This window comes from Myotis nattereri, assembly GCF_964212035.1.
Source record: "Myotis nattereri genome assembly, chromosome: X".
Lineage (NCBI taxonomy): Eukaryota > Metazoa > Chordata > Mammalia > Chiroptera > Vespertilionidae > Myotis > Myotis nattereri.
Genome location: NC_138078.1, coordinates 31,882,271 through 31,895,827, shown reverse-complemented (window position 1 = coordinate 31,895,827; position 13,557 = coordinate 31,882,271). Strand labels below are relative to the sequence as shown.

At 36.9% G+C, this 13,557-nt stretch overlaps 1 protein-coding gene across 2 annotated transcripts in view; it reads left to right on the top strand.

Moving 5' to 3' along the window:
• The window catches only part of DACH2 (dachshund family transcription factor 2), a gene marked incomplete at its 5' end in the record, with an annotated part of 789,041 nt that overhangs the window by 590,544 nt on the left and 184,940 nt on the right, over positions 1 to 13,557 (top strand). For both annotated transcript variants that reach the window (XM_081115454.1, XM_081115453.1), the window contains one exon: positions 11,349 to 11,507. In XM_081115454.1, the coding sequence (XP_080971580.1) occupies positions 11,349 to 11,507 (159 nt within the window). The remainder of the gene's footprint in view (positions 1 to 11,348; positions 11,508 to 13,557) is intronic.

Sequence of the window (13,557 nt, the reverse complement as noted above, 5' to 3'; positions counted from 1 at the left end):
TTGGGTAAGCCTGTGGTGAATACTTAATTTTTTATTCTTAAGTATACTATTAAGCAACAGTTTCCATTAAATCCAAGTTATAAACTTTTACAGTAACTATTCTATTTTAAAACTTTTGGACTTGACTCTATATCCTTTAGAGTGATGATGGTGATGATGATCATAATGATCATCTATAATAATAAAAGCATAATATGCTAATTAAACCGGAGGACCTTTCAGACAAAGCCAGGGCTGTAAGGAAAGCCCGGGTCCTGGGTGCCAAAGGGAAGCCAGTGCCAGCAGCCAGGGAAGGAAGGCTTACTCTTGCAATGATTTTGTGCAACAGGCCTCTAGTGGTAATAATAAAAGTGTAGAGATGGTTATTTTCTTAATTAGAGTAATGTTGATTCCTTAATAGAACAGTGGTAGAACATTCTGGCCTATATTCATTCTCCACTACTAGTGTTTATTGCATGTAAACTTTATGAGCATGGAAACAAGATATTCCTGCTTTCTGGATACTGCTCTGCTCAGTCCTTCTCTCTCCCCCTCCCCCCATACACACCTATTCACCCATTTTTCCAATTTTCCTTTCTGATAATCGATCTTCTTTATTTTATTGTCCATTTTTAAGTTTATTCAGCAAACATTTGAGTTGACTAATGTACACATAACTCCACATTAGTAACACTACCAGCACTAGGAATGTAAAGATGAGCAAAAGCTAGCCTCTGTTCTTTTTTTTTTTTTTTAAATAATTCTTTATTGTTGAAAGTATTACATGTCTCTTTTTTTCCCCCATTGGCCCTTTCCAGCCCACTCTTGCCTCCCACCCCAGGTCCTCGTCACCCCATTGTCTGTGTCTTTGGGCCATGCATATATGCATACAGGATCCTTGGTTAATTACTTCCCACCTACCCACCCTCTCCCATAGTGACAAGGGTCACTCAGAGAAGAGCATAGAAGTAGAAAAAGTCAGTTAAGGGGCTCTTGAGATAGTGCAAATGAAAGAGGAATGAGGGTATAAATGAAGGCAGTGGCAGTGTGAATGGAAATCAAACCAATACAAAATACATTCCAGGAATTTCACAATTTTAGCAGGGAACAAAAAGGTGAAGAGATGGCAGTGATACTTATTAGATAGAATAGCACCTGACACATTAGGAACTCAAAATTTTCCAATTTAAACAAATTTTACAAATTCCAGATATAGAGAATAAAAGAGCTAGATCTCTTTAATTGATTAATAGTCTTTTTATTATTGGGTATGTTGAACTGAAGATGTTGTAGTAAATTGTTTTACTAAAAACTAACCAGTGACCCCTTATAATCTAGAATAGCACTATCTAATAGAATTTTCTGCAATGAAGAAAATTATCAATATATGCACTTCCCAGTATGGTAGTTACTATCCATATGTGAGTTTTGAACACTTGAAATGGGACTAGTGCAACTGAGGAGCTGAATTTTTCATTTTATTCTATGTTAATTTATGAAAATTTAAATTTAAATAGCCACATGTGCAAAGTGGCTACTGTATTGGAGAGTGCATCAGTAGAGGCCCAGCAATGAACCATTATTTTATCTCTGAAGAAACTTGAAACTCCTAGCCCACATAGCACTAGGATGGGACTTGTTAAAAGACAAACTGGTTTTTTTTGTGTGTGTGTGGTTTTTTTTTTTTTAAAAAAGACCTCTTCAACAGTTTTAGATGAATACTTGCTATGTATTTTCTACAAATATCAGTTTAAATTCCAGCTACAGTACATGCTTTCATTACCAATCTGCATCAATCTAGAAAATTGCTGAATATACTATTTTGTGAATGCATATAAGAAAACCAACTCAAAATATAATATGACAATGTTTGTAATTTTAACATATCTGAACATATATTCTTAGTTCTCTATTCATGTATTAGTACTTTGGAATGTTCTAAACCGTAAATTAGTTTTCCTCTCTCTGTCTCTCTGTTTCTTTCTGTTCTGTCTGTCTGTCTCTCTTTCTCTCTCTACACACACTATATTATTATTATTTAGAGAAAGCAGTGAAGCATTTACCAGTTTAATTATGACTTAATTTTTTTTTTACTACCAAAGGTTACATGCTATTTAGTTTCATCAAGCAATGTGCATTTATCTAGGACATTAGTTAAACAAAATATTCTATGAATGAGAAAACAAGCTTGACTTAGGCCATATGTTACATAGAAGTTGATTGCTTCCCATTTGGCTGCTTGCTCTGTGCCTTATGTATATAAGATTAGTGAGAACATGATCAATTTAGGTCCATATTTTCAAATAATCTGAGTAATGTGTTTTGTTGTAGCTACAGAAGGCAGAAAATAAAGACAGCTGTTATGGACATTTATACTTTCCACAGCCAAGCCCGTTTTTTTGTATTTAATAATTAACTTACATTTTCTCATAATAGATAACATTTGCATTTGTGCTTTTCAATTTATAATAGCAACTCCTTCTATATTGTTCCTCTTAAACATCAAAAGATATGCCCTACTTGAATCAGAAGACAGAGATCTAATAACAGAATGCTTATTGTGGTCAGATTTGTGAAAATATGAAATCCTTGTATATGACTCACTTATTTTTTTTTGTATATGACTCATTTAAACTCAGTAGTCTTTTCCCTAACCAGTTTTGCTCAGTGGATAGAGTGTTGGCCTACAGACTCAAGGGTCCCAGGTTCGATTCTGGTCAAGGGCATGTACCTTGGTTGCGGGCACATACCCAGTATGGAGTGTGCAGGAGGCAGCTAATTAATGTTTCTCTCTCATTGATGTTTCTAACTCTCTATCCCTCTCCTTCCTCTCTGTAAAAAATCAATAAAATATATTTAAAATAAACTCAGTAGTCTTAGAAACTCAAACCCTCAGAAGGAGTAGTTTATAATTTTATATATGATTACCAACCATAAGGAAGGATGATGAACACTCATTATAAAATTATCCTGATACCCTTCATTGTGATACCAATGTTTTATCATCTTCCTTTACTCATTCTTAACAGCTAAGCACATTAAGAACGTGAGGACCAGTAGTCTGATAATATGAAAGTATCAAGGTTAAGCATGGTGTTTGGTATTTGTGTGTAGAGTCTTACTAATGGATTTATTTTATATCCATTTTAAATACTTTAGGTTTTGGTCTGTTAGGCTTATGATCATTTTTTAAACACACAATATTTTCCGTACTTTTTACAAACCTGACCCTGTAAGCATTCTGTTACTAGAATGGGGGTTGGAAGAGCAATAAGAAGGCAAAATTTTGGCAAATTAAAATACTGCATTGGATGCTACTCATCTACTCATCTTATGCTCCTGCTGCTTTAAAAATCTTATTTTAAGTAGATGGACATAAAGGTCCTTACCATCTCTGAAATTCTGTATATTGTAAATACCCTATGATTCAGAGGTCTCTGCCCTCTGGCCACATCTCCCACAAAGAAAAAGCAGCAAACATAAACAATCCTATGAGGAACTTAGTATTTTACAATGGTTTTAAAGAAAAAACATTAAAATTTCAAAGTTAAGAATTTTAACTAAGACAATGGACTTTTATCAAATGCATTGTCAAATTAATATTTCCCCTTAAATTTATCACTTTGTTATTCTTACACTGATTCTAATTAGGAATATACATTTCTACTAGGTAGGGGCTTATAAAAATGTAGTTCTCTCTAGTTTTCTCATTGGAAAAGTTAAGATTAAATTAATTAATTATCTATAGCATTAATGCAGTGACTGCCTCTATACTATTTATTTCATAGCTTTAGTTTTACTAAACATTGAGCAAAAATAGTGATAAGTAGTTGATGTGGAAAGCTGAAATAATTCAATTCTTCAGAATTTGTTGCTCTTTTTACATTATCTTTCTCTATTTATAACTGTATTGGGTTAGATTTATACCTAATACAGTTTCTTGAAGTAAAGATGAAGATTTTGATGAGGTTTCTCTATTTTCCCTAACGCACTGCTTACTTGGTTTCCTAACTATGCCTTGTTGAAATGCTATGAAGTTTTATCCTCTTTACTGGATGGATTCCCTCACAAAGCTACTATGACCTGGTTCAGTAAAAGGTGTATACTCTAGTGGTATGGGCTAAATTGTTTCCTCCCAAAATTCATTTGTTGAAGCCCTAACCTTCAGCACCTCAGAATGTGATCACACATTCTTTCAATAGGTATTTAAGTTAAAATGAAGCCATAATAGTGGACCCTAATCCAGTTTGACTGGTGTCCTTGTAAGAAGTTGAAATTTGGACATGCAAATGGACACCAGGTATCTGCACACACAGATGAAAGACTATGTAAGTACATAGGGAGAAGGTGGCTATCTGCAAGTCAAGAAAAATGGTCTCAGGAGAAACTCAACCTGTTGCCACCTTGATCTTGGATTTCTAACCTCTAGAACAACTAGAAAATAAAGTTTTGCCATTTAAGCTAGTCAGTCTGTGGTGTCCTAGTCCATTTAGGCTGCCAAAAATACCACACACTAGGTAGCTTATAAAAAAACATAAATGTATTTCTTACCATTCTGGAGGCTAGAAACTCAAGATCAACATGCTGACAGATTCATTGCCTAGTGAGGACCCCCCTCCTAGTTCATAGACATTCATGTTTTTTCTGTTTCCTCATATGGCAAAAGGGGCTCAAAAGCTCTTCGTGCCTATTTTGTAAAGGCATTTATCCATTCATGACCCAATCAACTTGAAATAACCCACCTCTGAATACTATCACATCAGGGATGAAGATTTAACATATGAATGGGAGGGGGGACACAAACATTTAGTCTATAGTATTTTGTTATTGCAATCTGAGCAAACTAATACATCTAGAGATGATAGATAGATGATATATGGATAGATAGATGATAGATAGATGATAGATAGATAGATAGATAGATAGATAGATAGATAGATAGATAGATGATAGATAGATAGATAGATGATAGATAGATGATAGATAGATAGATAGATAGATAGATAAATAGATATCTAGATACTTAGATAGGAAAAGGACAGTGGATACCCAAACCTTTCACATAGTGATAAAAAAAAGGATTGACACTAGTTGGTAAAATATTTTTGAAGTATTTTGATAGATTTAAGAACAATGCATGTTATTACAAACTGATAAAGGGGCATAGGGCAATGCATATTTTTTGGCTACAGAAACTTCCAAACTAAGTCATAAATCAGTTTGCATAAACTGAAAACTGGTAATAATTTTAATTCAAAAGACAAAAATATGTCCAGAAATGTTATGCCATTGTGATGCAAATATCAAGGATGCCCCACATTCTTCAGTTGGCTTCAGAGTATAGGATGATTTCTTATATCCATACTCTGTAGAAATGGGAACAGCCTGTAACTACCCTCTTATCATTTTTAACACAGTGGTTAAAGAGATGAGAATTCAGATAAATTAATCTAAAGCTTTCATCAAAGCACACACAAAAACACCTTGGAATCCTTTCATGATTGAAAAAATATTTATATTCCAGATTATTTGGAATATATGATTATAAAACATTAGACTAATACAGAAACCACTGTTAAATACTGAATGTAGACTAAAAGATTCTCAATTTATAAAATAAATACGGAAGTAGCCTCAGCCTGAGTATTGCTGTATGCCATTGCTGCTGTGATGGTGAAATACCATTTTAATATTTGTGATATAATTTAGTATCTTCCAAATGTCTTTCTTTGTTGATATTTTACTTATAATATTACAAATTACAATTGTGTAATGGTAAGGCGATTTATATCTTGAACATAGTGCTAAATGATGGAGTGGTTCCATTTTTCTCAACAATTGTGTTTTTTTTTTTAATCTTTGTATGTTCTGATAATAATCATGTTTATTGGCCCAATGTTACTATAAAGAATTCTCAGCATTGCAATGTGGTTACTTTCATCATTTATTAAAATATTCCCCTTCCTACACCATTCCTGCTCATTATAGCATAACAATGTCTTATTGATTTTAATTGTAATTTCAAATTTGTGAATGCTGATTTATGTCAATGCACCAAACATAAATTGCCTCCCTGCTCTTAGCCAATAACTATACAACAACAGACATCTATATAAAAAGAGAACAATTAGTGTAATCATAGGGAGTTGCCCGTTTTGAATGAACACACCAAACCTCAGCATGATTAAGGTAAAGATTTCTGGTGCATTAAGCCAGTATATCCAATTCAACCAAATTTCCTACCTTCTAAGCTTCCATGCATGGAATATGAATGGCTTATAGCAAGAACTGAACATTTAGCTACTTATAACTTTTTATTTGATTGGAAAATCTTTGTCCATACAGGCAGGAGCAGGTACTTCCCAGCCCTTACATATGATGCTACAAAATCTGGTCTTTCCTTATCTGGAACTCATCTGGTTGGAGATTGGCAAATGCCTCCATTTTTGAAAAATATTTATTGTTGAGAGTGTTATAGATGTCTCCCTTTCTCTCCCCATTGCCCCCCTCCACTCGGTTCCTGCCCCACCCCAGGCCTTCACCACCTTATTGTCTGTATCCATAGGTAATGCATATATGCATATAAGATCTTTAATTAATCTCTCCCTGCCCCCCCCCCGACCCTCCTCCTTCTGAGATTTGTCAGTTTGTTTCACGTTTCCATGCCTCTGGTTTTATTTATTTTATTCATAAGTTAATTTTGTTCATTTATTTTGATTTTTAGGTTCAATTGTTGATAGATATGTACTTATTGCCATTTATTATTCATATTCTTCTTCTTCTTCTTCTTCTTCTTCTTCTTCTTCTTCTTCTTCTTCTTCTTCTTCTTCCTCTTCCTCTTCCTCTTCCTCTTCTTCTTCCTCTTCTTAAAAATTCCCTTCAATGTTTCATGTAATACTGGTTGGGTGATGATGCACTTCTTTAGCTTTTTCTTGTCTGTGAAGCTCTTTATCTAACCTTTAATTCTAAATGATAGCTCTGCTGAGGAGAGAAATATTGGTTGTAGGTCCTTGTTTTTCATCACATTGAATATTTCTTGCCATTCCCTTCTGACCTGCACAGTTTCTGTTGAGAAATCAGCTCCCTTGTAGGTAACTAACTGCTTTTCTCTTGCTGCTTTTAAGATTCTCTCTTTGTCTTTAACCCTTGGGATTTTAATTATGATGTGTCTTGGCGTGGGCCTCTTTGGGTTCATCTTGCTTTGGACTCTCTGCACTTCCTGGACTTGTAAGTCTGTTTCTTTCACCAGGTAGGGGAAGTTTCTTGTCATTATTTCTTCAAATAGATTTTCAATTTCATGCTCCCTCTCTTCTCCTTCCAGCAACCCCATGATGTGAATGTTGATATGCTTGAAGTTGTCCAAGAGGCTCCTTACAGTATATTGGTATTTTTTGGATTATTCCTTTTTCTTTTTGCTGTTCTGATTAGGTGTTCTTTGCTTCCTCGTATTCCAGATTATTGATATGATTCTCAGAATCCTCTACTCTACTGTTAAATCCTTGTACATTATTATATATTTCAGTTAGTGTATGCTTAATTTCTGACTGCTCCTTTTTCATGTCTAAAATTCTCACTAAGATCTATGAAAGTCTCACTTAGTCCCTTGAAACTCTCTTTGAGTCTTTTGAAGCTCTCATTAAAAGCCTTGAGCAACCATACTTTTTGTTGTTATTGTTAATTCCTATCTAAGGACATTTTGCCATTGATTTTCAGAGAGAGTAGAAAGGAGAGAGACAGAGAGAGAAACATCTATGTGAGGGAGACACATAAATTGGTTGCCTCCTGCATGTGTCCTGACCAGGGCCGGGGACTGAGCCTGCAACTGAGGTATGTGCCCTTGACCTGAATCAAATTTGGGACCCTTCAGTCTGAAGGCTGATGTTCTATCCACTGAGACAAACTGGCTAGGGCCTTAATCAACCTTATAACCATTGTTTTGAACTCTGTATCTGGTAGTTTGCTTGCTTCCATTTCATTTAGTTTTCATTCTGTAGATTTCTTCAATTCTTTCATTTGTGACATGTTTCTTTGTCTTTGCATTTTGGTGGCTTCTCTGTGTTTCTTTCTATATGTTATACAGAGCTGCTAGGTATGCTGGACTTGATAGAGTGGCCTTGTGTAGTAGGTGTCCTGTAGATCCCAGTGGCTCAACCTCTCCTGTTACATAAGCTGGATGCTCCAGGTGCACCCCTGTGTGGGATGTGTGCACAGTCTTGTTGTAGTTGAACCTTGATTGCTGATGGCTTTACTGGGAGGAATTGATCACCAGGCCAGTTGGCTAGGAGGACCAGCTGTGACTACAATGGAAGAACTGCTGTGCAGGAGACACCCCTATGGAGCAGGACTTGCTTTAGTGGGACTTTGGTGATTACTGAGTCTGCCCCTGAATGTGTTGCTTGTGGATGTGTAGTTATAATCTGGTATGGTCTGAAGCTCTCCACCAGGTGCACTGACTCTGGGGCCTCCCAGGATGTGCAAAGTCAGGTACTAACTGGGCCACCCAGCAGGAGCTACCCAGCAATTTGCAGATGGTTGCTACTTGTATTGGAGTTGGAAGTCCCCAGACTAGGCCAAGCTGTGAAGCAAGGCAGGCCGGTGCTAGTGCCAGAATTTGGGCCTCTTATTGATAGGTGTGGAGCACGCTGATGCCAGCTGCTGCTTGTTTAAGAGATTTTAAGAAAGGCTGAAGCCTGAGCCAGGACAGGCCATTCATATGGAAAAGCTGCTGCAAACAGCTTAGTTGGAGCTTCAAGTTGGATGGGGCATGGTCTCCAAGAATCACCACAGTGGAGCTAACAGTGTGGGCCACACTGGTGGGAACTCAGATATGGCTGCCAGTTAGCTCTGAGATGGGGAAGGTCCTAACATAGGAACAATTACCCCCTTGAGCACCCCTGGCTAGAAGAAAGCTTCCCCTGAGATCCTGCCCCAATGCCAGACAATCCAGTTCCTCCCTGAATGTCCTTGGTTCCTCCAATGCCTCCACCCAATGCTGGAGCATAGAGCAAGCAGGACCAAGTAAGTCCGTGCATGGGTCCTTTAAGAGGAATTACTTGGGTCTCCAGCAGCCTTTATGTCACTCAACCACAATTCCCGCTGGTTTTTTACAGCCATAGTTGCAGATACTTCTCTTCTCAGCCCTGGAACCCTGGGCTAGGGGTCAGGTATGGGGATGGGACCCCTTGCTCCTCATGGGAGGCTTCTGAAGCCAAAATATCTCTACCAATTAAAAACACAGCACAAGTGGGTGCCATACCAGAATATTCCGCACCTCTGCCCCTCCTACCAGTCTCAATGTACTTTCTTCTTTACTTCTCTAGTTGTAGAACTTCCATTCAGCCAGATCAGGCAGTTCTGGATGATGGTTGCTTTGGGTTTTGGTTGTAATTTTGATGTAGTGTGGGAGGCAATGAGTACCAGCATTTACCTATGCCACCATCTTGGTTCTTGCTAAGACCCCCATTTTGGATTAGTGATTGACTTTTACACAAGGGGTATTGAAATAGTGCTTAGGAGGATGTAGATTCCCAGAGCTGGCATAGGAGTCAATGAATGGGTAGAAAGGTGTGTGTGTGTGTGTGTGTGTGTGTGTGTGTTGTTGTTGTTGTTGTTTTAAAAAAAAAGCCTGGCAGAGATTCTAGTAGGTAGTTTTCTTAAATAAATTTTAAATCTTCAGGAAGAATACCAATTGGCTCTGAAAATACTCCCTTAAAAATGTTCAACTCTAGAAACTGTGTAAATGTGGCACTTGAGAGAAAAAGTATAAAAATATTCAACCTTTTTGACTCATAAATTAATTGACTTTAAAGAAATAGTTCAAATGAATGTTGTTATGGTGTAATTTATAATAGTAAAAATATTGAAACAAACTCAAAGTCTGATGTTTAATAAATTTTAGTACATTAAACTCAGTAGATTACTATGTAGCCATTACACTTAGTAAATATGATATCTGAAGCAACATAACAGAGTTTTTACAATGTTAAAATGAGTATCTCCATGAACAAAGCCTGGAAGGGAACTCAAGGAAGTGAAAATAAGTACAATGGCCGAAACCGGTTTGGTTCAGTGGATAGAGCGTCGGCCTGCGGACTGAAAGGTCCCAGGTTCGATTCTGGTCAAGGGCATGTACCTGGGTTGCGGGCACATCCCCGGTGGGGGATGTGCAGGAGGCGGCTGGTCGATGTTTCTCTCTCATCGATGTTTCTGACTCTCTATCTCTCTCCCTTCCTCTCTGTAAAAAATCAATAAAATATATTTTAAAAAAAAAGTTTATAAAAAAGAAAATAAGTACAATGTTGAATGTTAGGAATATGAGCATGATGATTTCTTTTTACCTTTTTTTTTTCAGTCAATGCACATATTTTACAGAGTGCCCAAGATTCCCAGGCTAAAACTCCACCACAAAACAACATCAATGTTTCAGGCAGCATATGGAATAATCAACCAGGTAGAGATATTAATGTCACAATACCAGCATGGGAATGAGAGCTGAACCACTGACCCCTAGATGAATGAGCCAAATAAAGCATATAGATGGAACTGTCCACACAACCATTCTGTTTTCTAAAGCCAGACTATCTGCAACTGAAGTGACTGGAATTAAACCCTGTACCCCTCTGTTTAAAGACTTTTCCTTAAAAGTATGTGAGAGGAAATAATTCTGTGGTTGTTTCCTATATGGTTTTAAGCAATGGTTCCATCCCCATAGTATGCCAAGTGCCAAGTGAAATAGCTATACCACTTTAGATCACTGCCATAATATAGTAGTCTGTATTTATGCACACATTACTTCACTCTCTAGCATGGATGAGAAAAGGAAAGTACAATTTTAAATTGGGGGCCATGGTTTTATATTTTATCCAGCTTATTCTGTTCAAAAGCCTGATGTGTATGAAGAGATTAGCCTTTTGAGGGCTGGACCTGAGAACAAAATAACTGATCATTTAGTCTCTTAAATATTTTTGAATTTTATCATACTCTTAAAAATGAGTGTATTCTTTTTGAATGAAGAGCAACTGTTCTTCATTAAAATATAGCACATGTCTTTCATAGGGTTGAAGCCAGTAGTGTTCAGTTAATGGCCTTCAACAGATAAATGCTTTCAAAAGCTATTCATTATGATTCCAGATTTGTTTAGACTACCTGTAATACAAGCGGCCCCATATTATTAGTGAGAGTTGTTAGTCTTTTCCGAAGCAGGTTAAATCCAAGACTATTGAAAGCTTTGAAAACAATGATGATTTACAATGTTTAATAATATTTTTAAGAAGTAATATTAATAATTATAATCCTAAAAAGGAATTTTTAACCATCTTTTTCATGGAATGTTGTCAAATAACAATATGTTCATATGAATGTTTTTTTAGGTGGAAGTGAATGCTCATGGGATAAGGATAAGATGCAGTCTCCTCTTGCTGCTCCTGGACCTCAACATGGAATTACTCATGGAGCCCTGGCTAGCCAGCCAGGCCTTGGGGGTGCTCCTACCCTCAATCCACTGCAGCAGAACCACCTGCTGACCAATAGTACGTATACTATCCTCCAAAAACTTGGTGTATTGAAAAAAATGGAAACCTTGGGCCAATAATGCTAGTCTATTTCTCTTCAATAAGGGTTTTAAATTTTAAGTCAGAAGGGTAGATAAAGACAAATTTATTTGAAAAAGGGTAAGGTTTAGCAGTGCTTTTGTGGTACCACGTGAGTAATCTGGATCCTCAACCCAGTGAAAGTGCAGGGTTTATAGAGTTGAGATAGATTGAAAGGTTATGTAACAGAGTAAAAGTATGTGCTACATGTAGCAGAGTAGTTAAGAATGTTATCTATAGTCATGTAAACTTGGGTTTATAGTCCACATATTTTGAATTTCACATCACTTTTTGATTTTGGAGAAGTCAGCTAACTTTTCCAAGTCTAATTGTCCACAATTACAAAGTAGAAATAAAAATATACCCACTCATTAGAAGGTCTTGTGAGGCCAACAATAATAAAGGAAGTGCTGCCAGCAGTAAAGTACTGTATAACTATTATTATTACTCAGTAATCAAACTAATGCTTATGTATACAAATTCTGTTTTAGATGCTGTTTTTAGAAATGTCAAAGACAGAATTATTTCTGTAGGAAAGCAGGTCTTATGTACATTGCTTGACTAAAATCTTACTCTTTTTACAAATAGAAAATTTGAGAGAAGGGGTCCATTATTTTTCCCTAAGATTTTTGTTCTCTCACTAAAACCTAGGATCAAGACAAAGTAATTATGAAATATTTTAATATGCACCAAATTTTAATGAAATTCATAAATTATTAAGCATAAAAAATAAGTTATGGTGTCTTACTGTAAAGAAGTTAGAATCTCAAGACTGAAATCTCCCATAAAAATTGAACGTTAATTAAGCAAAGGCAAATAAAATTAATGCCAGGAAAGTTATAAATATGTTATGAGAAGTCAAAAAGGACTGACTAAGGTAGGCATGTCATAAAGGAGAGAAGTTTAGAGGGCTTCTGTATAAATATTTCTCTCTTTTCCACAACCAGCACGGCTAGAGAGTGTACAGGAGTCCTGAGTAAGGGCGAAGGGGGATTGAGAAAATGAAAGAGACAGACACAAAAACAGTAGGGAAAGCTGGGACCAGGTGGGACAGCTGTCCTCTGATAGAGAGACAGTGACCCAGAGCCAATACAGTGCATTTATTTTATACAGTAAGATACCAGGAAGTTTTACTAAAGTTTAAGATAAAGAAAATATGTGCATTCTTGTGGCTTCTTTGTAATCATCACTTCTGGGTGGGCCCCGATAATTGTGTTTGTTCCTGGTGCCTGCCGGATTTAGATAATGAAATCCACCCCCTGGCACCTGAGCTAAAGGTCAGACTGACAACACGCCTGCTTCTGGCAAGGTATGTTTCCAGGGCATGGCTCTGCCAGGTGCCACTGGATTCAGACAACAATCAGCTCAGGGGCCTTTCCCAGGCACTCTCTACACTTCTGGTTTATGGATTGACATGTAGAGCTTAGAAGTTGTCACTCCTGTCCTCATAACAATAAAAAAGTGGAATCAACAACTCTTCTTTTTAAAAAAAATATATTTTATTGATTTTTTTTACAGAGAGGAAGGGAGAGGGATAGAGAGTTAGAAACATCCATGAGAGAGAAACATCAATCAGCTGCTTCCTGCACACTCCCTACTGGGGATGTGCCCACAAACCAAGGCACATGCCCTTAACCAGAATTGAACCTGGGACCCTTGAGTTCGCAGGCTGATGCTCTATCCACTGAGCCAAACTGGTAGGTCAAGAATCAACAACTCTTAAATCCATCTCAGGTTGAATTCCTAGGGCCCAGCTATCCCCCAAATAGGAAATATAGGCAGATGCAGAGAACGATAGCATATAGGGAATAATAGCAACAGCTGGATATGTTAGGAGCATTTAAAGAGTAATTGAGTGATGAAGACTGAATGTGAAAATAGCTTTAAAGGTATTTAGGGAGTCCCTACACTTTCATGATTTATACCTCCAGGAGCCCCATCAGGTTTTTCAAGTGAAGACATGAGAAAATCCTACTTATGATCTTGTGAT